The 27929-nt window shown below is 40.3% G+C and overlaps 1 protein-coding gene across 1 annotated transcript; it reads left to right on the top strand.

The window, feature by feature from the left end:
* On the top strand, positions 1-27929 carry LOC115403723 (5-hydroxytryptamine receptor 1F-like). Its single transcript, XM_030112712.1, has 3 exons — positions 1-120; positions 25918-26032; positions 26449-27929. The coding sequence occupies exon 3, from the start codon at positions 26450-26452 to the stop codon at positions 27638-27640; it is 1191 nt and encodes a 396-aa protein (XP_029968572.1). The 5' UTR covers positions 1-120; positions 25918-26032; position 26449; the 3' UTR covers positions 27641-27929.

Raw genomic sequence — 27929 nt, 5'->3', positions numbered from 1 at the left:
CCTCCGTCGGCACACTGAGCGACAGTCGGCGTGAACGTCGGTGAGCTGTGAATGGACGTTAACGGGGAATGTAGCTCCAAATGTTTGATCTGATCTCTTCTGCCATTTATTCACGAGTGGGTGAGTAGTTTTCATTTTTATTTATTTATTTTTTTATTTCATTTTATTATTTTTTTTCCTTCCCTGCAGATTTGACGTTTAGGGACAAGCAGGCTGCTCTGCAGTTTGTGAATCCATAGAGTCAAATTGGGAAATACTTTGCAGACAGAAGGAATTTTCTGGTAGAATATCTTGGCTTAATTAATTTGCTGCTCCTTTTAATTGGCTTCTTTTTTTCCCCAGAATATTTTGCCTCCTCTGTGTAGTTCTTTCGAGAGCGCCCACTTTCCCTCCACAATTCTGCTAAGCATAACTATTTCCATGCATCAAATTTCATACATTTTGACATGATAACCGAGTGGAACTCAGTACATCTCCACTTTTTTAAACTTTCATTGATTTCCTTGAGATTCTGAAGCTTATATTATTATTTTTGTCCTTCTTAGATTCAAGACACTGACTTCTGCACATCCCGATCAGTGTTTTTTTTTATTATTATTATGTAAGAGATGATTGCACATACCTGCTGCTTGCAATGTATTACTTCGACTGGACTCTTGATAGAAATGGCTCATGGAATGGGATTAACGATAAGATTTGCCTTCCTTTGAGGGACTCATCTAAAAGAAAAAGCTCTCTTGAGATTGCTTGCATGCCTGTGAATGCCCAGGATGTCCACATAGGGTATTGCATTTGCACACAGTGATATTTTATTAAAAGTGAGCCATAAGGTTCCCAAATTCTTCCTGGAAATCAATCAAAACTAATCAGTTTTACTAACCACAAGCAGGTACAGTTGCTTAATGTTGCTCCCTTGGAACAACTCATGGGAGATCAAATGTAATCAAGGTGTGTGTGTGTGTGTGTGTGTGTGTGTGTGTGTGTGTGTGTGTGTGTGTGTGTGTGTGTGTGTGTGTGTGTGTGTCAATGCATGTGGATTGCAGCATCTACCCTCCAGGTTTCGTTTGCTCGGCGGTACTCGTAAGGGTTGAGAGCTTCCCAGGTTTTGTCATGTAAATCATGAGGAGGATGCGAGCGGCCACATCCCGCTGCGTGCACGGCCAAGCAAATCTGTTGCCAGACAAGAACACCAAAAGGGGGCATTTTGGCAAGATGCAAGATGAACATAAACAGCGTCATGCTCATCCAACAGCAGGATCAACTGATCTGGCTTCATTCAGTCGGCTCGCATTGCAGCTGCTCGGTCCAAAATGTGACAAAAAGACCAAGGTCACTGGAAATGAAGTAGTTATGCAGAGCAGCATCCTGATACAGTTTTTAGTACTTCTCCCTCACGCAAGATGACTCCTGGTCCCAGTCTCTTGAGGACCTAAAGTTTGCATGTTCTCCTTTTGCTTGAGCGGGAACTGACTCCCCGGCTTCCTCATGAGTGGGTGAAAGTCTCTTTTCATGGAATTGTTTTTATAGACTTAACCCAGGGTGTTTACAGCATTTACCCCAATGGAAGGTTTCGATCGGTTCCAGCTGCTGGCGACCCTGGCCCGAATGAAGCAGGCGAAGACGATGAATAGATGGTTAAGGTCAAACAACACAGCTGATGCTTGGGAAAGACTGCAGTTCCAGTGAACAGCAGAGAGAGAAAGCTTTCGGTTCAGTACTTTCACATACATGAACATTGTTGACCTTCAAGCCATTGTTTAAGGTTTTCTCATCGTGCTTATAGAGACTGTAGCTGCTCGACAAATCTTTCTGTATTGCACAGTATGTTGCTGTCTCATTTGACCTTCCAGTTATTGGACGAACAGATGAATATTTAAGTGTACTCTACAGGCAAAGCCTGCACACTGCCTTCCAACAGATGAACCACGTTAACTCAGTCATGATTTCGGACACGACTTTTTAAATAATGAGTGATGTGGCGATGATCGTAAACGGAGTTACCTTTTATGGCTTGTGACACTATGAAATGTATCCACCGTTTAACAGACACAACAGCTGAAATTCAAGTGCAACAGTCTGATTGACAGAAGCGAGAGGGAAATTAAAGTGACACACCTGCCAGCCTGTTCTTGTATACATAAATTAGAAGGATAAAATGTGCATTCAATCTTCTCCTTTTAGTGTGTTTTTTTTCCAAGAACTTTCAAGGGACATTTTGTTTTTATTACAATGCGAGAGTGACAGGCGATGTGGGAAGACTGGAGGAGAATAACAAGTACTAATGGCCACCAAAACTGAACCAACAGCATTGTGTTGGCAGCATATGCTTCCATGTTGTACTGTATGTGTCCTGGCGACTCGGATATTAGACTGACTCCACACTTTTACTTTCCATCCTCGCTGCATTAGAAACCTACATCTTCAGAGCTTGACATCAACTTTGGCCCTGGATGTAAATATAAATGTAATTTTCAGGGCACTAGATTAGCCATGCTTGGACACACAAGGACAGTTTCAATGACCGGCTCGTTTAATGACTTGAAATATTAAAAAAGGTCTCCGCTCTGGGCTCCCTTTGGCCAGGGAGATACATTTAATCCTAATGCTTAATTACAGGGAGGGAGTTACCTTGGAATGAAAAATAATGGAGAACAGTGATGAGTGCCGGAGTCAAATCAAGGACGGCTTTGTAGCAGGTGATGGTTTAAGGCCATCGAATGGCTTCTGTTCAGCGTAGCTCATCCTATAGCACCTGCCAAAAGAGGAAGTGAAAGATGCTGTCTATTCCAATGCAAATACAGCGAATAAGACAATGTCATGTGCCAGTCTGTGGCACTGTCCCTGTAAGATTAACAGCTGTTAGAACTCCCTGTCACATATTACTTCATAATGGAAAGTGCGAGCAACTGCTTCTGTCCCGTGAGCCAATTAACCTTACGTGCATGTCTTTGGATGGTGGGAGGAAGCCAGAACAGAAACCCCCGACTGTACACACAGGAAGTCCCCAAAGCCTGAAGTCAAACTGTGGCTGCTTTTCCAAAGACTATCATCCGTTCAATTAAATAAAACATGTTTAGCAGAAGTACTTCATGGCATGTTGTTGCACAGAAACGAATACCCAGTCCCGTTTCACTGCGTGGGCCTGTTCTACTAACATGTTTACGTGTGGAAAAAACAGACACAAATGTGATATTGTCTGCACAGATGTGTGGAAGCTGTTTTAACTGTTTACAGTGATTGCATCTGATAGACGCACTAAATTACACACACTATCCATTCAGCACGTTTGCCTTCATGAATATGGAATATTGGGCATCTGTTCCAAAATACTGGGAGTTTATGCTAATAGATTAATTCACAATGTGCAATCTGATTTACTACCTTTGAAAATGCATGTCTTGCCAATGGTTGCTTCTCTTCGTTCACTATGCATTTGAAAAGTTTTAAGTTTTAAGTTTTCAGCTGAGAGATTGTTATTGTATTGAGAGGTAACTAATTAGCTATTTAGCCATGATTTTGATTTTATTTTTATTTTTATTTTTTTGCAAAATTAAGATTTATTCCTGTAACAATTGCTCTATTGTATCACATTTCGTATTGTGCTCATGGGAGCTCAGCTCTCCCTGTCCATGGTAAACACAAGCAAATGAACACAGACGCAATGCTGTTTCCAACAGATTGCTCTCCTGTAAACACGGTTTAAAGCATGCAAAACCCTCATTTGAATACAACTGTTTGTGCGTGATGTCAATTATGGTGTGCAATTTAGCATGCGTTATGCAGGATTTTAGTAAATCAGGCCTGAGGAGTGTTCCCAGTCATAAATCATCGGACTTTTTAGGTCTAGCAAAAGTACACTGACTGCAGTTTTGTTCTCTAGTCTATAAACCAAGCTGTTGACAGCTGAGTGCTGTTCAGCATATAATTACGCTTCCAGAATACTCAAATAAGACACAGCACTTCTTAAAGAGCGGATGTGAAAAAGTGTCTTCCTCAAGGACGCATGAGGGAGAATCTTGTGATGAACAGCAGAAACATGCAACTTACCAATTTCCACTTTGATGTTCCAGCCAGTCGGCCACTGACACCACGATATTTTAGAGAGATGCAAGCCTCATCTTCACTGCTCAATAGCTTTACAGCCGTTGCACTTGTTCTTTTATGTTTCATATACCAGAAGACAGTTTTTGGAGTAGTTTGAACATAGAGGGGTGTGGCTGACCCTAACATCTCTCTCACTAATGTAGTCACACAACATTAAAGTCCCGTTAAGCAATTTTCTCATAATATATTGCTCTGTTACCCCTTCGACAGCGTCCTCAAAATTCTGCATTCTGCAGGAAAAAAATCGCCCCATTTTCAACGTGGCTGTGACCGGCGGGAAGCAGCGTGTAGGGTCTGCAAAGCTGGTACCTGTGTGTCAGTTGCAAAGGTGGGATAAATCAGCTCTTCGGCAAAATATGCATGGAAAGACAAGGACTGAAGGGAAAAAAATGAAGAATGTACTGCCTCTCAATTTTTTTTTATTTATATTTGTATATTAGCCTAAATAAAACAAGAATGGATGGCCTCTCTTTTTCTTTTGTTTATCTATGAAATATTTTGAGGCACTATTTGCGAGTATCCTTGGAAACTCACATATGATTGACTCTGAAACCCGGAAGTAGTAGTAGGGGACCCGCCCACCAAACTTATTTTCCATCCTGTATCTCTCTGTTTGAAAGAAAAAAAACTTGATTAAGACACTGATGGTGAAGACAGACTGTTTAAAGGAAATGTTTCTTCAATAATGGGTGACATTTGGAATCTAGAATTTTAAGCATGTAGTGAGGTATTATTTACATTTTCTTCAGAACATTTTTTTGACTTGAAATAGAAAAAGAATGCTTTTAATAAATGTATGATTTATGAAGCTGCTTTGGCATCTTTGAGTATCTTTACTTGTTTGTGCAACTTCTCCAAGAGGTTAGGTATAGGGGGTCCTCTTTTGGGGGTTTTGGGGAATACAGTCACACTAACTGAACCAACAATAATAGGAGCTCGGTTCAACCTTGTTGGGGTCCTGAGGTGTGTCCTCAAGCACGACACGTTAGCGACACACTCACTCGATCTCAGAAGAAACATCACTTCGGAGCTGTTAAATAAATTTTGCAGGATGAGTCAAATTTTGGATCTCACGTTCTGCCTGCACTCAAAAGCATAATTTTAGTGGGGAAAAAAAAAGGTACACTGAAGCAATAAAACAATCTAAACATAAAACATAAGCCGAATAAAAGACCATTTGGTAACTGCAAATGGGAAACATAAAAACGCAGGGGTGCAACAGTAAAAACAGAAACACGTGACAAGCATTCACAGAAGCTCTCCATTCCACTAATTCCCCCAGAGTGCATTAGGCTAGTCCAAGTGAGGAGTGGTAAAAGCAACCTTTGCTACGTTATGTAAATCTGAATGTGACATTAACATTTGCACATCACTGACCTCAGATATGAGAGGAAACTGCAATTTCAGGAAGCAATGCTGACAAATGTGCACGCTTGTGCTTATTATTTTTATTATTCCGAAGGGGTGAGCAACAGAGGAAATCGTTCTGTTTCTACCGACTCACCTTGAGTTTGGAACGCCGCGATAAGAACTTTTTCCATACTTTGATGAATTACATCTGCCAAGAAACATCTGTCAGGAAACTGGCAAACAAAATGCAGTGGTTCAGCCAAATTGATGATGTGGAGGATAACTTTGATTATTTTTTACAATGACATTCATCCAGCATTCCTTCTCTGTTACATCACAGGTAAATTAGTTTCACTGAAAGCATCATGGGATATCGGTGGTAATGTAAAAGTTTAGTCCTTTAAAATGTCACTTTGTTTGAAAGTCAAAAGTCTTTTTATACCTTTATTCTGTCCATGCTCTGGCTGTGTTGTTGTGTTGTGCCAGACACCCTTATGTGAAAAAGATGTAATTTGTTCTTTTTGTATAAGAGCCAAATTATTTGTGCAAATGTCAGATTAAGACCGACTTCATAAAGTGAGTGTCTTGACAGTTTCCTCTCGCTGCTAACCAGGCACGTCTCATGCACAGCCATTTATTGACATGCCACACAAGAGCCTCAATTAAGATCTGTCAGGATACATCTCACCTCTTGATGTCAGATCATGAAAATAAGACCTTTTTGCACACCTAAACTGTTGTGGTGAAATTGCACAAAAGCCATCTTAAAGAAACCCTCTCGCATTCAGGAATCAGTGTTTAATTAATTGTCAACAGTCCATGGCAGATGAGCATTCAAATGAGGGCTTTCCATGCCAGCATTAGCTGCCAGAAAAGGAACCAAATGCTAGACAGCTCTCGTTGTTTTCCTGTTTTCTGGGTGGACCTTTGAAGACATTTGAAAGCTCTTAAAATCCAAGACTCGCAAAGAACAAATATAGCAGCGCAACCAAGGGGTTTTCATTTGTGCGTGTGTGTCTACGAGTGTGTGTGTGTGAGAGAGAGAAGTAAACAGGGTAATGGAAGAGGAGACGGAGTGAGGAAGAAACTATTGGATGGCATCAGTGGAATGAATTTAGGGATTACACGGTTACCGAGTTTCCAAAAGTGACGATTCGAGACGGACTTACCTGTGTGGACTCATGTAGTGGACCCGAAGAAACAATCCATCATCTGGCTACCATGTAATAGAGTGAAGATAGCCTCTCCCCATGGCGTCTTACATATAATTGAGTCTTAATGGAAGAGAGAAGCTAAATCCCCACTAGCATCACCTAGAGGTTTTAATGTCCATTACACTGAGTAAAGAGCATCTCACTCATCTTGGTGTTGGAGGGCGTAATGCTCTCGCCGGGGTTGAGGCTGTTTGCCAGGTTGGAGAGAGGGACCAGTGTGGCAGCCTGCATGTCCACTGAGCCACTTGTGTAGTTTTTTAGAACTAAACAGTTTATTTACATTGGGAATTCCTAATCTGAGATATGTTGCCATATGTTACTGTTTTATCCATTTTAATTTTACAGCTTTGACCACTAGAGGTCTCCATAGAAGTGAATACTGGTTGTATTCCTTCTGTGTGGAATTTGCATGTTCTTCCTCTGCCTGCATGTATTTGTCAGACTCGCCGGTGATCACGAGTTCCACGTGTAAAGCTGTGATCGGCCTTGTGATGGACTGATTAGTCATTGGTCTTTCGCTCTGTATCAGCTGGGACAGGTTCCAGTACCCTGCGAGGGAAAAAGATATTGTAAATGGTCTTTTTTCCCCCCCCATATATTCCGTCTATTTCTGCATTTCCAAATGGATAAATTGGCACCAATAATATATATATAATAGTTTTGTGTCACTCCCAAAATCAGCTATCAGTGTGTTTGTTCAGCTTGCCTCCAAAGTCCTCCAAATGGGAAGATGTTGTTTTGTATTTTTCCATGCTGCCTGGAATTATAGAAGTATTTTCAGATGGGCAGCCTCCGTCGGTGAGACGATGCACGTCTCTTCCCTGTATCAGAAGTGATTCTCTGAAAGATTAGTCAGTTTCGTGGTGTGAAGCAGTACGTCGAGTCTGGCAAGAAAACAACTTTGGTGTTTTTATCAGCGGGTCACTGTTTTGTTTACAAATTAGCGCTTGCGTTGAGGGCGCAGTCGCGGTGATGACTGTAAAATAAGTGGTCATGTTTTTATCAACAAGTGTCAACTGTTGCCTGGAAATATTTTCGCGTGTCCACACAGCTGACAGTGATTTATGTCCTTCTCTCTCATTTGCATTCTGCCGATCATTCCTCGTCCATCAAGTGCTGATATGCTTCATAAAAACACATCGCTGCGAAGAGCTGCTCAGGCTGTGTAGCACTACAGAAAGGCTGCATCTCTCTGCAGGTTTTGAACTACAGACTAGGCGGCCAACTAACATCACCATGTTTGAATCTGTTGCTAGGCTGGCAAAAAAAAAAAAAAAAAAAAAAAAAAATCAATTTGTCCGATGGAATTAGCTGCAGGGCACTGCCTACATACAGCATATGCCTTCATGTAAAATAGCCAATAAAATAGAATCTGCAACAAATCACTAATCCCATAACTTTATTGCAAGCTTGACGTCTACGAAAGCTGATATTAGAATTGCTGCCTTTGTCGCTTGATCGGATAACACAAAGCCAGCCTTATTTCATCCAGTCAGATTCAACCTTGTGTTTCATAAACACAAAGATGACTTTCGCTCTGCTGTGTCCTTTTATATTTATGCTAATGTTGAGGTGAGCAGTTCCTTTTTCACAGGTACAAACATTTTCGCTTATTTTGTGGTTTATTTCTGTATATTTGAAAGTGCTGTAAAGCATTGTGTGTTGCTTTTAACTGTGTGAAAGGTGCCATATAAATAAGGATTGATTGATTTCCTGATTGTGTGGGAAAAGGTCAACGATCTAAGCTAATCAATCAATCAAAGTTTATTTATGTATTGCTTTTCACAGCCCAGTGGGGGTGACTAAAGTACTTCACGATGAGACACAGGGCAATAACTTAAAAGCAACACAGTAACTTGAGTAAATTGAGACAGTACAATGTACAGTGAAGCAATAAAAAAGGCTAAACACAACAGCGCAGCATTTCACACCAGTGGCATGTGGCTGATGAAGACTGGGAGAAGCCAAATGGGAGGTGCATGGATGTAGTCCTGTCTTGAGCTGATAAAAAAAAAAAACATGTGTAGTTAATATGCTTGATAATCACCTTATTGAATTAGGGGTCCATGCAGGTGCTGAGGTCAGGTCAGAGGCCGGCATTGAAAGTCATTTACTTTTTAAAAACAATGAGTGATGCTCATTAAGACAACCACAGGTTGGAATACAAACCTGACACTGACTTTTCCCCATATTTATTTTCAGTTTGGATTGTAAAAACTTCCACTTAAAAGGTCCATTAAGTCCATTTGCTTGTCGTTCTGTTTTTTTTTTTTTTTTCTGAATGCTTGATGAATGAGGAGTTCTCGATCTGATGTTGCAAAAGAGATGCACACAATTCTAGTTCCTCAACTGATTCACATGTATGAGATTGTTTGAAAAAAACCCACATCTGATTGTGCAGCTCTTGCCCATTACTCATCCCATGAGGATTTGCCGTGACCCCAGCAGCCCTCACCAGCTACTTTCAAAGCTGTTAACTTTGTATGTGTAGGAGGTTTGTAGATGCAGGCGGGATAATATTACATGAGTATTTGTCGATGACGGTGTGTGTTTGTGAGCTGTGCCATAGCGATGAGTGTTACTGCTTCTTGTGTGCAGCACTTCTCTGTCTATTTTGACTGTGAAGTGTGATCAGAAATGACAATGAGGGTTCATGCCGTGTGTTGGAGAGGTTGGCTCAGAGGTTGTTTTCTTAAGGTGACACAGGTTCGGGTTAGGCTCAGGTTGGCATTTGGGTGAACTTCATACAAATAGCAGTAATGGTTGAGGTGAGAGAAAGTCGAGAAAATAATGCAAGTGTCCCTGGAAGATAATATACTGTCGTCTCTCTCTCTCTGTCTCTCTCTCTCTCTCTCTCTCTTTGTGTGTTTAAAAGAGGCACAAATTTGGTACCTCTATCTGATGCTGTTCCCTGAGCTTTTAGACCCATTTATATCACTCCACATGGGGGGAAAGGAGTGCTGATAGAGTATAAACTCATTCTGATGACAATAATTGCAGGTGACAAAAAGTGGTCTGGAAATCCACTGCCTTGATAGCAAAGCCTCTGGATGTTATTCTGTTGTTCTGATGGCACTTTTCACTCCCTTATTTGCAAGGAAGACTTTTTTTTTGGCCTTGAATTTGGCTAACAATTATAAAAATCAGATTAACAAAACGTATTTCTTCATTTGCCAGTATATTTATGGACTGAACGTTTGTCTGTTTGATTTCTGTTGAACATGAAAGATTTGTTATATAAAATACATACATGCACAATTGTACATTGTTTTTCATATGAAATCAGAGGCAGAATAAGGGTTTGTGGGCTGGAAGTGGCCCGCCAGCAGGAAATTAATAGTGATCTAAGATGCTGGTGCAGTTTTAGCCTCATGTTTGAAAAGTACTGCAGAGATGAATTACGTTTTAGCAATAATGACGATAATTAAAACAAATGATTACACATATCAAAATATAAAATGAAAGCAGATACCTGAGCAGTCCCAGTTCATCCTGTTTGTCTTCACTCTTGAATGTCAGAATATTTCTTGCCAGTGTTGTGGAGAACCTGCTTCACGCATTCAAGCCCTTTTAGTATAACAATAGGAAGCACAAGCTTTACGTTGTGAAATTGTTACTCAAGGTGAGATGAAGATCTTTGTTGAAGATTCCACACAGGTGAAATAATATTTGTCTGAAAAGTTATATACATATAGAGACGTTCACAGTTGTGTATCTGTGTATACAGTTGATTTCCTACTATGGTTCAATTGATAGAGCAAGTCTAATCCCAAGGTTGGCAGTCAAATTGCACATTTCACCATTTCTATTCTTGATTCGTCCTTGAATAAGACAGTGAACCCCGATTTGCACCCAGTGGGAATGGAGAACCTTGTATTGCAGCCATCACCATCGCTGTGTGAGTGTGTGAGTGGATGTATGTGACTGACGGTGGAAAAGTACCTTGAGATTGCTGAAGCAGTGAAATACATTACATTCCTGATGTCCATTCACAGTGAGGCTACAGCACATCCAGAAAGGAAGTGATTTCAGATAATCTGATTTCTGAATTCAATTCATCCTTTAAATTGCTGATTAGTGTTAGAAATACACCTTATGCATTATTATGTTTTAATTTACCCTGCTCGTATTTCCAAGAAATTTAAAAAATACAGTTTATTCAGATAAATATAAAATTTATCCTCCACTTATTCTATTATCAGAATTTCTTCTCCAGAATTCAGAATTACGTAGAAGGGCACCTGCAGGGAAAATCTTAATCTTAATCTGCAGTATTACAATGGCTGTGAACAGCGATCCGGGGCCATAAAGAATAATTGGCCATGGTGTCGTTAACACAGAGTCCTGATCTCATCTCTGCATTACAAAGTCGGAGGCATTGATAGGAGATACAGAAGGAACTGACGTAGCTTTATTTCACAGATGACTTGAGGCACATTTTGCAACTTTGCCAAGCACCGTAGTTAAACTTAAATTAAATTTTCAAAGACCGATCGCGACTCATATTGACTGATTTAGGTTTTTAGAGCTGGATATGCCACTATTAGTCCGTGACTATCTTGAAGGATTGCAACCTTGGCACTTTTAATCCCCCTCATCAGTGTAAGGAGAGGTAAAAAAGAAGAGTTCAATCATTTTGGATCAACCATCCTGACCGGTGGAAGGTGAAGAAGAGTAAAAGCAGAGTGAACTGGATGGAGACGTTCATCAGCTACAGGTTGGAACTTAAACCACCTGTGTTGTATGGTTTACAGATGGTGACTCTGACAAAAATGCACTGGAGGTTTCAGAGCTGAGGAGGACGTTTTCAGGATTCAGACTGAGCAGAGGAACAGATCATGTTGGAAGGTTTGATGGGAAATTGAGAGACGAGGTTGATATAGTTCATGTATGTAGTCGAGATGATCAATATGTCGGACAAGGATGCTGAAGATGGAGCTGCCAGACAAGAGAAGAAGACAAGATTAATGGATGCACTGAGACAGGACAGCAACAGAAGAAAAATAATCCACTCTGAGAACTCCTAATGTAAAAAGGAAGAAAATGAAAAGTCAATACACCTTCTAAAAACAATGTCATTTTAAATCATCAGCTGGATATTGCTCGATAGGTGAATATATTCTGTTTTTTATGTTGTGAGTCTTGTCAAATTAGTTACAGACCTTTGTAATATACTGCCTTTCTTATTTCCATGCATTATGTGGCGTTGAATCAGAATTCAGCGCACAGTGACCGTATTCCCAGATGCTGGTGAATGTACAGCCCTCATATCATTTACTAAACTGAAATGATTTTGCAGTTCTGAAAACAATTGAGGTCAGTATCTGTAAAAGGAAAACAAAGGAGCAATCAATATCATGCATAAGTGCACATCTTTATTTTTATTTTCTATATTGTACTCTCCGGATCTGTGTCATGTACGGCACAGATTCAGTTTTCCATTTGATCTTTGTTCGCATTTTCTTGTTACAGTGAAGCTTTTTGAAGAACAACAACTACAAAACAAGTAATATGGTGTATGTTGTTGCGTCATGTTTTGTCCAGAGGCTGTTACAGTGAGCTCTGATATTCCACAAAAGCAATGATTTCCCACCTAGAAATTCACCACTTTCAAGGGGCAATGCAATCAGGAGAGTTAGACATGAGAGAAGGAGGGAGTTTCTTCATGAGTCTAATACTGAAGAATCCGATTTGAAAGCAAGAAATTTGAACATCTTCTGATGAAGTATATCAATTGGTAATTTGTAATTCATCAACCCCTGCAGCTGTCGTTCTCCTGTGAAGCGGAGTGCTGCTGCACTCAGAGCGTTTTCTCTCACCTTGACGGTTGTAATCATTCGTCTGTTTCCAGCTGTGAAGAACATGCAGCTTGAGTCAGCAGGATATCAAATTAAATAATGCAATTACACTTCCCTTTTCTGGAGCTTTGCTTCCCTGTATCAACAGATGAGTAAGACGTATCCCCCGTGCAACAGCTATTCTATTAGGATATTGAAATATTTGCAGAAGACAAGACGTTTAGAATTTTTGCTTACTTTGCAATAAATCTTAATTCAGACTTTACCTTTGACAAAACAAGTCAGTGGCTCTGTTCTTTTTTATACGTTTCTCCTTTTCCTGCACCAAAAATTGCATAATAAAGAAAATCAAGCTTGATCCATCTATTCAGCAAACTATGGATGAAGACGGGAAACACCCCGGACAGCTCAAACGCCAAGAGAGAGAAACAGCCTCACACATACTCTCAGTCACACCTGAGGGCAATTTCAGGGTCAGCAATTAACCTCACATGCATGTGTTTGCTCTGTGGGAGAAAAGTCAGAGTGCCTGGAAGAATCCACACACGTAAAGCCCCGGCTGATATTTTAACCCGGACCTTTCTGCTGTGAGGCGAGAGCGCTAATCACTGTTCCATCGTGCAGCCAATTAGGGCTCAATATTCAAAAAATAGTGGTTTAGTCAAATGTATGGATACTGTTATGACAAGACGACGTTATGGGGGTTGTGTTGGTATTGTTGTTTGCCCTTTAAATGCATTTAAGAATCGTTGATCTATATTCAATGAGCAAAAAAAAAAAATCCTTTGTAACAGAAACTCCCTGATTGAGGGGTAAACACAAAGTTCTGCCTCAAACACCATGAAACAATGCATTAATCATATAAATACATAGTGATGGTATACATCAATTCAGACAGGAGAATCTCAGATTTATATATAAGGCACTTGGACGTGTTCCAACTCCAAACAAGTGAATTCCTAGACATCAAAATCCACGTAGCCCCATTTCATCAGCCTTGCCACATTTCGTGCAATATTCATGCTATGTTCTGTTGTGTCACACACAACCTACAGTATGCAGCAAATGAAGGCAGGGATACTGCAGAATAGGAGGACATATGGTATTTAATTTCCGAGCTGGAGCCTAAATTATAAGCATGGTTTCACTGGGAAAAGAAATGTTAATTACAAAGTAATATGCATTTTGCATATTTAATATTTTTCTCCAGGAACTCTTATTTGTTCAGAAATTAATTTCCTTATCATACCCGATGCATTCAGATTCTGCTTTATTGAACTCAATCGGCTGTATTAATATGATATAGCTGTGTGATGCAAATGCAATAACTTCTGTTATCAGTCTCCTTTAATGTGTGCATTTGAAAACCTGTCATCGGTTTTCACTGTCACTTGTCAGCAAAACTTTAGATTATTTTTATTAGAGTATCAATGCTTTCCTGCGGTTGTGAATATGGACCAGATCTATCATAAAAATTGCATTTCCGCACAATTATTGGTTTTCCCATTAGTTCACCCATTCGCTTCTCTGCTTATGCTCAATCCATTTCCATTACAAGGTAACTCTAGTGGAGACAAAGGAACACAAGCTGATAATATTAGCTCCTGCTGGGTTGAGGAACTACGAATGAGGTGCACTTAAATAAATTTCATGCGGCGGATTATGTCAGGAGATAATTGTGTTTATTCTAAATATAGGTAAAGATTTATGATGCAGACGTGCTTGACTGCATCATATATATATATGTTTTGCGCTCATATCCAAGATAAAAGGTTACTTGTATCTGAAAAGCGTCAGTATATGCAAAACTTGTTCGATAAGCTGCGGCCCTGCGTCGTACCAAAAGAGGGAGATGGTGCAAACATGCCCTATCTGCCTGGGCCTATGTCCTACCCACCTATCTGCTAACTTGCACGTGCTCTGCCTGTGCACTCACTGCAGATGCTCGGAGCCGCCGTACGAGATTAGTTATCGCTAAGCGTTGCAGGATTGTCACATCGGGGTGCTGCTATACAAATGCTAATTACAGTATCTGCGTTTTTTTTTTTTTTTTTGTCACACTCCTGCTTTCTCATCATTCAAACGTGCTCCATTGCTCTATCTGCTCCTCAATCTTGATACATTTTTTGTTGTTTCACCACTTGATTTTCCTACGACATCTTTAGATTAGCCATATCTGCAACGAGATGCACTGCAAAATCAAAGTGCAGTAACTGCACTGAGTGGTGTTTTGGTGCTCTGTTATCAGGACAAGGTCATATGCTGCGGTTTGACTTTGTGTTCAGACTCACTTTAACAATGAAGCTGCCAGCCACTCATTCGTCACAGCTGACTTAAAAGCTCAAAAGGTCTTCAAGGTAGCAACTGCTTGATCGCCGAGATGTTTGGAACTGTTGTTGAACGCCACAACAACAAAATCACCGTCACTTCCATGAAAGCCTGGACGGCCATTTGAGGTATTGTTGATGCAGTAACTGCTGCATGAAGGGCAAATTATTGTCTCACAGTCTTTCTGCACTTGTTTTCTTCATTGTGTGTTTTTAGACACTTGTGATTTTAACATTTACCCTCTGAACTCACCCTCAGATTTCAATCATCACATCAAGACAAACACTAAATCCGCCTACAGTCACCCTGAAAATAAGTGCGTTCAAATGCACAGCTTATTAAATTCAACAGTCAGTCTTTTATTGCTTTTTAAATGCAATGTATATAAGGCTTTAACACTGGTCTTGCTTCTTTTGTTTTTTTATTGATCTGAAACACAATTTTGATATTCATTTAAGGTACTTCCAAGTTACTGTGAGGCAGTGTGCCTGGACGGTGCTATGAAAAGAAGACGATGACTACCTTGATAAGCTGTGACATTTTTATTGGTTTAGCATCATTAATATCACAAAGCATGGCTGAAAAAATGGATGGCAGAGCGGTATCATATTAAATTAGCCTTTTTTTTTTAAATATATTATTCAGGTCACGGAGTGATCTTTTGCTGAAAGTTGAATATTGATGTTCTTTTCCGGTGGTTCACACACTCAGACTTCTAAAGGTTCCTTCATGTTATGTTTCTTTTAAGATATTTGTATGGGAAGCCCATTTGTTCATATTGGTTTATTTCTGTGGAATAGAAATCTTTATTTTCGGTTTCAGTTTCATTAGAAAGTCAGCGATATCCCTATCAGAGTGTGGATTTACTGCAGCTCATCAATGTTTGGCTACACAGTTGCACCACATTTAAAAAAAAAAAAACACACACACACACATACACACACACAAAGCATCAAGCTGCCAAAGTCAGCCTGAGGGTGAACAGTGCACATGAAATTTCATGCTGTCTAATCTAATCAATCCTACACTTAGTTAAACATAATATAATGGTCACTCTTTATCGCTGGACTAACAGATGACAATTAAAAAAAGTTTTGCCCTTGGTCGGACATTCGGAGATGCTGCTCTTTGAATGCGTTTGGCTGGAGGGCAGAGAAAGTGCAGCCAAAACGTTCTGCTCCACCTCTGTCCATCAGACGCCGCACTATTAAACATGGAGGAGTCTCTCAACAGCAGAACATGTTGTGAATCGCTTTGGTAGTTGAGAAAATTCAATACTGAATATATCATGATAGCTACACATACTGAATACATGATTTGGCATTGTTTTACATGCAAACCGTTTTCATCAGTCGCTTCCTTGAGCCTTTTTCTGAATTTAGTTTTAGAGAAGGAGCTTTGATTGGTGTCCTGAAATGTGATCGGGGGTCTTCCAATTTTTGGTTTTGATACTTTGGAAATATTTCTTTGTGTTTCCTTCAGTGTTGCTTAGTCTCACTTTAACAGAGACAATTTAAAAATATCACAAGTACTGGATTTGAACTTGGTTCAATATAACATAAATCACCTCTTCAGAGATTATAGGAATCAGAAAAAGTTAAACCTTAATCTAGGTTTCAATCTCTCCCCACAATCTGTCCATCCTATCCTTCTCCATCCTTCTCTCCAATAAAGCCAACCAGAACAGCAGAAAGTCTCCACCTCTGAGCCTGGCTCTGCAGGTTTCTTCCTGCTCAGGGAGTTTCTCCTTTCCACCGTCGTCTGCTTGCTCATGTGGATGTTTGGGCTCTTTGAAATTACCGTCTTCCATGTGATGCTATAGAAGTAAAATCGAATTGAATTGAATTGAATTGAATAGACCATTATGCTCATTTAACCTGCTTGTCTCCTTCAGCTGACATTTTATAATCTTTTTAATTCAACATCAAGTGGAAGTTAAATTCCTGATAGATGAAGACAACACAATTCCACTTGATCAAAACCATTAGTGGGCATAATGACCAATTGATTAAAGAAATTTAAACAACTTAATTAAATTAAAATTAAAAGGTGCTGTAGGCAGGATTTTGCTAGTCAATGCTATTTTTTCTGTGTTTTCTTTGGATTAAATGTTAGAGTATCCATTGATAATCCTTTAGGAGTGTAGCATAATTGCACTACCGCGAGGGCGCAGCGTTTCCATCTGTCTCTGTTCTGAGCTGAAAAGGAATCTCGACAGCTCCAGGTATCTTTGACCAATCAGAAGAGCCCATGAGGCTCTAACCGTGATTGGTCGAGGGGCGTTCCTCGCACATTCTTGTGGGAGGGGCTTAACTTGCGTAAGGGCGTGGTGTCAGAGAAAACAGGACAGGATTGGCTGTGCTGGGTTTCAAATCGCCATCTTAGATGGGTCAAATCGCCATCTTGCTTAGGTAACCCTAAGCAAGATGGCGGAGATGCCAGTATTAATCTGAAATTAAGCAGCGATTCTGTTTTTACTATTGAGTAGACACCATGTGGCTTTTTAACTCTACATTGTGGAAAGAAAACAGCTTCTTTTCCTTCCTGATTCCCTTGATGGCAGAAGGAAAACAGAGTCTGTATTTATTAGGACAGCACAAGTGTCAGATGCTTGATAATTTATCTCTGAGAATGGCTGTCTTACAAGACACTTTATCTCAAAATTGAATTTAAAATTAAAAACATATATAACATTATTATTACATAGGAATAAAATGTGATATTGTTCATCCTTCTGTATAATTTTTCTTAAATTGTATCAACACTGCTTTGTGTGTGTTCAAAAACTGACAATATGCTGTGGTAATGAAATGGATTGTGTCTACAAAAAAGACATTTAATATTTGGTACATATAACTTAATTTTGGGGAAAAAAAACAAATATTTCTCAGCTTCTTTGAGGGAATAGGAAAGGTTGCATTTAAATTTAATAGCACTTCAATGGAATCAGCATTTTAAGAAAATCTTATATTTCAATCCAATCGAGTGGAATAGAATAAAAAAGAATAATCTCTTATCAATACAGTAACTACTATATGAAGGCTTTAAATCTGTTCAACCTACAATGCTAAAAAATATTTTTTACCTTATGGCTAGTGATAGTACACATCCAGCATTGACTTTATTTTCATGACTAAGACGAAATATTACAATGAAGAAAGTTTTCCTTCTTTTATGTCTTCATCATATATTCAGGTTCTCATTAAATTAGTCAATTATTTTCACTTAGCTAAAATGCTTCATTTGAAGTAATGTTGAAAAAGAAAATGTAGAAAAAGAAAAACTAGATAGATAGATAGATACTTTATTGATCTCCAAGAGAAATTCACATTTCCAGCAGCTTATCTATAGTTATATAATAGTTTAAGATAAAAAAAATCAAGAAATATTGCTTTTGCCATTCTACGAAAAACAAAACAGAACAGTTATTCTGTTTAAAAAACAAAGTCTAACTTTTAATAATCCAAACTTTACTGAAAATACTTTTGAGTTAAATGATTTTGATCTGCTGGGTTGTTTGTGTGACTGCTGCATTGGCACAGGAGATTTAACCAAGAGGTAATGACGTGATTAAAACTCCATCTGGTTACAACAGATAAGGTGTTTTTTTCAGTTTGAAAAGGAAAATAAATGAAGGTGTTTGGCATGCCTCTTGTTCTAAATGAACTTTTGTAAAGTATTTTGCTCTCTGAAACTCTGTTTCTACCACATTTGATATCTCCCTCACTCCCACTGATCCAGAATTAGTATTAATTTTAAATGTAGTTTGTTATGGTTACGTTTTCTGCAGTGATAAATTGGATGAACAGTTCCCCGTTCTCCTCGATTCCTCCATTAATCTTCATTTGTTAAGTTGACTTTTAATGAAACATATGGCACTGAATCAAAGGTATGCATTACACACAGTGAAGTTGTGTTTTTGTGCTCATGTATTGCAGTTTATAGCCAAAGTAATTAATGTCTGAAAGTTGCTGTATAGACTATTAAGGAAACCCTTGCCAAATGTATTTTTAATAGAATCTGACTTACTGTGTGCATCAGTTAAATAAGTGCTTTAATGGAGCATTAAATCATGATAAAATACAATAAGTGAGTTTTAACATCGAATTATTTCACACATCTTTTTGCTTGAATAAGAAAATCATTCAGTGTAAGATTTCTTATTTTGAAAATGCTTGTGTGAAAATAAGCACAATAGTGAAATGCACAAAGTTCCATGCATCACAGATCTAAAATAAACCAATGTGTGTGTAAGATTTAAAAAAAAAAAAAAAAAATCAATCCCCACGATTGGACTGCATGAATAAAGTGGTATTAAAGAATGGATGCATGGACAGTTAATTGACCACCACAGATCTGAATAATTTAATAGCCACTTTTTTATGCTTTTAGCACAAATAACAGAAGTGTGTAGGGATGCTTTCACATAATGCACAGAGGTGCTTCTCTAATTTCTCCAATTCTTTGCACACTCTAATATATGAAAAAGACTGAATAATGAAAGCTGCAATCAGGTGGCTGTTGCTCAGTTTGATAGAAACACAAACTGCAGTCTTCAATAAACATCTCATTTCATCAATAGTTGTAACTTCGGAACCTTGATTGGACTTGTACTTATTGCTGAATGTAACAGCATTAGTTTTAGCTGAGTAACTGTCAGAGTGTCCACTGTAGAGTGTATTACATAGTATGATTGCTTTCATTGCGATTTGGACAAGTATTCAGGGATGTATCTGGTGGGACTGGGCTCTTGTGTTTTCAGGGCTGTTTCAGATGAGGTTGACAGGAAAACACATTTTCATGAAAACTGTGTGCCAGTGCCTTCAACCACTGTGCATTTTTGCACTCACTCATATTGCGCATATACCAGATGTGGAGAACTGTGTTCCACGATGTCAGAAATGGGAAAATGCTTTCGGGGGTGTAATAAAAGTAAACAGTGGATTCATGTGTTCAAAAACAATGTGCTTTGATTCAGCAGTTTCACACGAAAGACTGCAGATCAAATGTACCAGTCAGGACGTCTTCAAAGGCACTCAGTGGGTTGAAAGGGAATGCCCTTATTCAGTCTTTCAAAGAAACTGTCACTATCAGACAGTGCTCTCTGTTATCTAATAATTTTAAACTCTGCACTGACTGGCATTTTACTGCTTTAGCAAAATCAAAGTTGTAATGCTTAGGTGGATCTTAATACTTGCTCTGTTTGGGGATTGTCTGTAACGCACACAAAAATGTCTAAATGTCTCATGAGAAGGTAAACTAGAATAGTCACACTGGTGAGTATGGGTTGGTAAGCTTGTTATTGACAGGTTAAGGTTGTGGTGACAAGACAGTAGCTGTGATATATATATATATATATATATTGCTCTGTGGAAATCATTGCCTTTTTCACAGTGTTTAGCCTTTATTTTCTTATTGGCCTTAAACAAGTGTGCTTTTGGTGTACTTAAAGGAATATCAACCCTCCATGAACTGTGTACTGGATTTGTTTGGTCATTGTGGAGCAGTGCACAGTGGTATCGTGGTTAGCGCTGTTTCCACCGTGCAAGAATGTCCCTGGTTTGACTCTGGGGTGGGCTTATTCCCTTCTTTGTGGAGTTTGTACCTATATTCTCTTCCTGTGTGTGTGTGTGTGTGTGTGTGTGTGTGTGTGTGTGTGTGTGTGTGTGTACTTTGATTTCCATCCACAATACAAAATCATTGTGAAATGTTAAGTGTGAAATGCTGATAATTGCCATCCATCCATCCATCCACCTTATCCGGAGCTAGGTTGCAGGGGCAGCAGTCTACACAGGGATGCCCAAATTTCCTTGTCCCCAGAGACTTCTCTAACTCTTCTGGGGGGATCCTGAGGCATTCCCAGGTCAGCCGAGAGTCACATAGTGTCTCCAGCGTGTTGTAAGTCTTTCGCGGGGTCTCCTCCCAGCGGGATATGCCTGGAACAGCTCCCTAGGGAGGCGTCCAGAAGGCATCTGAAACAGATGTCCGAGCCACCTCAGCTGGCTTCTCTTGATGTGGAGGAGTAGTGGCTCTGCTCCGAGCTCCTCCCTGGTGACCAAGCTCCTCACCCTATCTCTTATAGAGTGGCCAGCCATCCTCCGGAGGTAGCTTATTTCAGCCAGTTGTATCCGGGATTTTGTCCTTTCGGTCATGACCCAGAGCTTATGACCATAGGTGAGGGTAGGATCATAGATTGGCTGGTAAATTGAGAACTTTGCCTTTCCCCGAGATACCTGAACTCCACCACTTGGGGCAGGGTCTCTCTGTCGATCCAGACGGGGCAGAGTCCTGTCCCCAACCTCCAGGTGATGTTGCAGAGATGTATCAGTCCCTGCATATCCAGAGACTTAAGGTGCTCGGGATAAATCTCATCCACCCCCGGTGCCCTGCCGTAGTGAGTTTGGCTTGGATGCTGGAAGAGTCCACCTCTGACGCCTCAGCTTCTGCTTCCTCCACAGAAGACATGGCAGAAGGAATGAGGACTTTTCACAATGTTGTTATCTGTTAGCTGCTTCAGAAGTCCCACCAGCTAACAACACTTGATAGGACAAGCTTCTTCAGCTTGACTTGATCCCTTACTTCTGGTGTCCACCACTGAGCTCAGGGATATCCACCCGTCAGTCATTGCTGTCACACTCCACAACTATCCAATATTCAGTTTTCCTCTCATCACACTCACTGAAATCCTCACCCTTTCCAGTTTGCCATGTTATAGCTCATCAGCTGTGAGGGTAAAATGTTTGCTTGCTGCTAAGCAGATCGCAGCATGTCGTGGGTACAGTGATAAATCATAATCAGTTTCATTTGGCACAACAGAGAAGCTTATGCCCATACAAAATCAAATCATAATTTTCAGCTGGAGTGTACAGTTTCACATAAACTACACATACTGCATAGGTTACTAGTATAGGTCTTTAAGGGGAAGACAAACAGACTTGAACACACTGAGAATATGAACGGTTGAAATATTAAAGCACGACATGTTGCCACAGGCCAGAATTGTACATAAAAAAACAACCGTTGAGGGTAATGTTTTCATTATTATTTTAACTCGGTAAGCTCGACCACATTTATACCTGTAAGTACTTCTGTTTGATTTGTTTCTTGATCACATCAGAAAGGATTTTTTCCATGTTCATCATCTTGTAACTTCTCTATACAACATGAAAACAACAGCAATATCAACAAAAATGCGCTCTGCTGCTCTGCTGAGTGCTTAAGCCAGTTCCATCAAATTCAGACCTCAGGGTGCATCTTTCCAGCTAATACTTCTATCTACATGGAGCAGGTAGACACAGATGATGGTGACATAGTGTGCACTGGCTTGTGCAAAGAAATTCAAGCTGTGAGACATATGAAATGATACAGCGAGGCTCAAAACAAAAGAGGCAGGGCAGCCAGTGACAACAGGGACTGCTGCAAAATGGACATGAACATAATTTAGCCCTCGCAGAATAACGAGGACGCCATGCTTTTGTGTAAAGCGGGTTACTCTGAGTACAATTTAGAAATTAGCCACACATCGGTAATTAACACACCATTAAATGGTTTTATCTGTAACACCTTTGTATAAATCCTCAATAGGGAGCGACAGTCTTTAATCTACATAAATTACACTAAGCTGTCGAACTGTGATTAAAAATTAATAAGAATTGCATGAAACAGGGCTGAAATATTACAGGGAAATTGGCACAAGCATTCAGCAGGCACTGTTCCCTTTCTGTGCTATTTCCTGGAAATGAAATGCACTCTGTTACGAAAAAGTGCATTTTGGTCCCAGAAAGACGAAATTAATGTCTCCCTCTTGCATGCTGTTTCTATAACTTAAAAACAAACCACAACACATAAATCACTATTTCATCACCTCAGGCCACGCTCCTTGCTGCATTTCATGCTGGCCAATGCTGTCAGTTCCCACCGCCCCGCAACCAAACACAGATACAGCAGATGAAACCTGATAAACAGACAGATAGGACGGGAGCTGAATGGGGTTCGCTGTGCCCTTGTATGGTGCCGCTGTTAGTCATTTATTTTGCATCTTCCCAGAGATGTCAGTCACACAATCCGTTTCTTCACAACTCTCCTCCCTCACAACAACACTTGGCAGCTTGATGTCCTGCCTGGGCCAAACGGTTTGTGTTTTAGAAATTGTAGTCTGCGTGACAAATGTAACCTCCTTGTTCTTCTCCAAGGAGACCACGAGTGCGGAAAAAAAAAAAAATAAAAGATGAAATGTCAGAGGGTTGACGCTTTTTTTTTTTGCCAGCCCTGTGGAAATTATTGCGAAGTGAATGTCTATATACAATTACACTGAAGTGCTCGTCTGTGGAAGCTTTCATGATTGCATGTGTGTTTGAGCTGTGAATGCTTAGGACTTGATTAAACTGAACTGCATGGTAACAAAGTATTTTAACGCATTTCTGCTTCGTCAGCTGCTTTGTAATCAGCAGATTCTGAATGTTGCTTGTGGACCGCAGATGCATTATCATACAATATTGCTGCAGCTTGATATTACAGTCACATAATAACCTCGCAACTCAATTTTCTTTCAATTTCAAATATGTATACAGTTATTCAGTGTGAAGTAAATCTGCTAATATGGAGCCCATTAAAAGTTACAGTATTGAGCAGTGCTGGTGCTGCGTTTATCTTATCACAGCCATTTCATAGCAAACAGATAATTAGTGAATAGTGACAACTACGCAGCAACACTGTAAAGAAACACAAAAACTGAAAAGTTACTGTATAATTTTGAAACAATGAGGCTACAATGAGGCTATCAGTCAGTGAATGAAGTCGTTTTTTTCCAGTTTTCTGAATTCTTGCGAAGGCACTGGGATTTTTAAGAAAAAAGCAGATCAGAGTCGAGCAGATTTGAGCTCGCACATTGGAGCTTATCTTCAGATGGCCTTGAACAGAAAGCCTGTGTTTTAGAACATCTCAAGACAAAAGCGGATGATTTCTTTGTTGCACGTAATGACTGGCTGGCACTGTTGACATCTATGTCTGTCACACATGCATGCCTTCAGCGTTCAGACATACTCCTCACCCCCCGATGATTTATATGTTGTTTGTGCACAAGCATTAAAAAAAACTATTTGCAGATGCACAGCTCATGTTTCATGAATGTGGGAACTTGGGTTACTGCAGAAGTGCAGTGGAAATTAATCATTTATCTGTATGCACGACGTAATCTGCATATAAAGCCGCTGTTTGGTTTTTCTTTAAAACTCTTCCCAGAGTAAACTGGAATGCATGCAGAATTACAATGTAATGCAGAAGAAGCCAGTTTTATCATATTTTAAAACTTAAATCACAGGATGAAGACAAAAAAGTATAGGTTTGCATCACAGCAGCAAAGCAATTTGTTCAGGATTAGATGTGTTTAATAAATGTATTTTTCTGCCGGTGTAACATAATAGCTTTTCTCAAAGAGCCAGTTTTATTAAAGCTTTTGGAGAAACTTCCCTTTCGAAAGTAATTTTCTTGTATTGAGCCTGAAAATCAATTATAGAACCTGTCCTGACATCCCAGAAATGCTGTTTACAACTGGAGGTCCATCATTGTCAACAGTCCACTAGGAAAAGTTATATCACCCACAAATTCTGTGTACACTGAACTTACTTTAAAATATTAGTTCGGGGTCTGTTTGTGTCAGTGTCTTGAATAAACTCGTGGGATCTGTGTTCTCTACAGTGTTTACAGAAGGCAGAGATCAGCCAGGTGACTCAGTCTGGCTGAAAGATGGCCGGTGCCCACACCCTGAATAAAGTAGTGGATCAGTATTCGTCATCGTCTTTGCACTTCTCTTGGAAAAATTCACCTACATATTTTATAAATATAACAGTGATATCACCTACATTTCACACTGCTTGCTTGCTACCTCTTCAGTGTGTGGTGCAGTATCATTCCAGTTAGGTTTCTCTGTGCTTGAACACATGAGAAAATCCTGATGAGGCGTGAAGAGGTCTGGACCCATCTTTCTTGGAAAAACATTGAATTATTTTTCCAATATATAATCACAGGAAACATAAGAATCTAAAACTTACTATTGTATATTATTTATATTTTTTTATATTATCTGTTTGCAGATACCCCATCCATCCATGAACCATCCCGTTGTTTCGCTCATGTTCTTGGTAGTAAACTAAGCAGACAGTTTTCCGTGTGTTGGGCTCTGGCACACCGAAACTCTCTCATATCTCAGCGAGTTGGCATGTAGCCTTGACACCCGGCACGCCCACCCACCCACACAGGACCAGACCTACCTCCTGGGAATCGAACAATCTCCGTAGAGACTCGACAGTCAGAGTTTGGCTGTCTCCGCGAGATCACCACATGAAGTAAAAGTACTGTACTTCTTGTGTTTCTATAGCAACAGCTTCCACTCGTATCTTCGGGATACAGAGCGGTGCAGGGAGTGAAGGAGCGCTTGCAATGACATTCATATCTCAGCATTTTGATTTCATCACAGAAGCTTCAGCTAAATTGGCGTCAGCAACGTAAACAGAATGTTACATACCAGCTACTAGTGACATTTTCCATTTTTGAAGCTGCATCAACATCAAACATATTAGTTTAAACAAATTAGTTTGGTCATCTATGGATTAAAGTTCTCATGTTCATAATTCAATTTGGCTTTTATTATATATATCCATCATTTTTTTTCTCATCAAAATAAGAACACTCTTGTCATTTTATTAAAAAAAAAAAAATCAAAAACCCCTCAATTCAATCACAGTAATGACCAATGTAATTGACTGAATTACTGTGGTTACAATAATTAGAAGTGGAGGAGTCACATTGTAGAGCTTGGTTGATTGGCTGAAAAGAAGAGCCACGCTCAGGGAGCAATTCGTACATTTTAAATGTATTTAATTGCAAACTGACATAGAACCATTAGCTGTTGAAGATCTATTCACTGCAGCTGCAGTGATTTTTAACGTTGCGTAAGTGGAGTCGTCCTTGACTGTGTCTTTACTTTCTTGCTTCTTTATTTTTTTTTTCAACTCGCTCTTTAATCTCCTGCCTGTACCTTTCCTACTCCTCTCTCACTTTCTTTTTTTCTATCTCTCCCTCCTCATTTCCCTCCTCCTCCTCCTCCTCCTCTTCCTCTCTCCCAGGAGTCGATGAGTGACGGAGGTGATGTGATGGCCGAGCTGGCAGGCAGGACAGACCAGAGCAGACCCTCAGCTGCACACTGAACCAATCGGATGCGAGACCTTAGAGCCTAGACAGGTTTGGATATTTTAGCATTTAAATTTACTTTCCATTTATTTGCTTTTAATTTTTTTTTTTTTGCAAACTTTTGTGAGTGGCAAGATTTTCAGATCATGTAATGTTGCTAGACCTTGAACATCATCTTTAAAAGTACTTCTTTGAATGGAAACATTTCTTTCACATTGATACCTTTTATGCATGGAGGGCAGAAAGTCAAGTCATTGGCTACGAATGTTTAAAAGAAAAATAAGAGGTGAGCGAATCTGACAATTATTGCAGGAAATTAATTTTACAGCAACCTACTTACTCTTCAGTCATATTAAAACAAGCACTGTAAACAACAGTTCCAGAATAGATGATAGATGATAGTGTTTTAGAAAATATATCTACCCAAAGCTTCTTTTGACCCAGCTCTTTTTCCATTTCTCTTGCAGAATGGATTTCTCCAATTGCACTGACGGGGTGTTCAACACAAGCAACTGCAGCTACGACTCACTTGAGACCCCCAAACCCCCTCCCAGTAAAGTCCTGCTCACCGTAACATTGTCTGTGGTGACCGTCGTGACCACGTTCTTTAACTGCCTCGTGATCACGGCCATCGCAGTCACTCGCAAGTTGCACCACCCGGCCAACTACCTCATCTGCTCATTAGCAGCGACCGACCTTCTGGTGGCCGTGCTAGTCATGCCCTTCAGCATCATGTACATCCAGAAAGAGACCTGGGTCATGGGCCAGGCGGTGTGCACCATCTGGTTAAGCGTGGACATCACCTGTTGCACCTGCTCCATCTTGCACCTTGCTGCGATCGCCATCGACCGTTACAGGGCCATCACCGATGCGGTGGAATACTCTCGCAAACGCACGGGGGCCAGAGCCGGAGTGATGGTGGCGCTGGTGTGGCTCCTGTCCATCCTCATCTCGCTTCCTCCGATGGTGTATCGGCACTACAGCGGAGACTCGGACCACGAGGACCAGTGCATCATCACCCACCATCACATCACTTTCACCTTGTATTCCACATTTGGAGCGTTTTACATCCCCCTGCTGCTCATCCTCATTCTCTACTATAAGATCTACAAGGCTGCTCAGACGCTCTACATGCGCCGGGAGGCTAGCAGGGCCAGCCGTCACTCCTGTATGACCAATGGGAGCATGATCCCGTCCTATCCAACAGGAGATGGCGACGTCGATGGAGGGCCTCGAAGTCCTGAGCCCATTAGCCCCCAAGAGAAGTCTGTCTCAGATCCCTCGAATGAGGAACCTCCTCGTGAGCGTGCACGTGCCTCGAAAACTTTCCAGTACAAGTCTCGCCGGCACGACTCTCGGAGTGAGTCTCGACGCAGCCAGTTGTACCAGGGACCCCGGATCTCAGGCGCACGGGAACGCAAAGCAGCATCCACACTGGGGTTGATCATCGGGGCCTTTGTCATCTGTTGGCTGCCATTTTTTGTCAAGGAGGTGATTGTCAACACTTGCAGTTCGTGTAGTACTTCAGTGGAGATGGCTGACTTTCTCACATGGTTGGGATACCTTAACTCTCTGATCAACCCACTCATCTACACAATCTTCAATGAGGACTTCAAAAAAGCCTTCCAAAGACTTGTTCGGTGCAGCCATTACCTCTGATGGCTAATTTATGCATGACACCAAACCCTTACTTCATCCAACGTACACATGGATCAGAGAGGCAGCGAGACTCATGGCTTGAAGTCTAAACGTGTTGACTGAATACTGACACAATATGCCTGAGAAGAGGAGGACTGACACCCATTTCCAGACCCTCGATCTGCCACTTCAACAGGCTAAATGGGAGCAGCTCGGCAATGAGCTTCTGCTGCAAAGTTCCACATTCAAATCCAAGTCCTGCTATTAATAGAAAAGCCTGAGTTCTCTTTGATGTTAATTGGTGTGTGTG

This window comes from Salarias fasciatus, chromosome 16 (assembly GCF_902148845.1).
Source record: "Salarias fasciatus chromosome 16, fSalaFa1.1, whole genome shotgun sequence".
NCBI classification, from domain to species: domain Eukaryota; kingdom Metazoa; phylum Chordata; class Actinopteri; order Blenniiformes; family Blenniidae; genus Salarias; species Salarias fasciatus.
The sequence above is the reverse complement of the archived record's forward strand: the minus strand, read 5'-3'. Positions and strand labels throughout refer to the sequence as shown.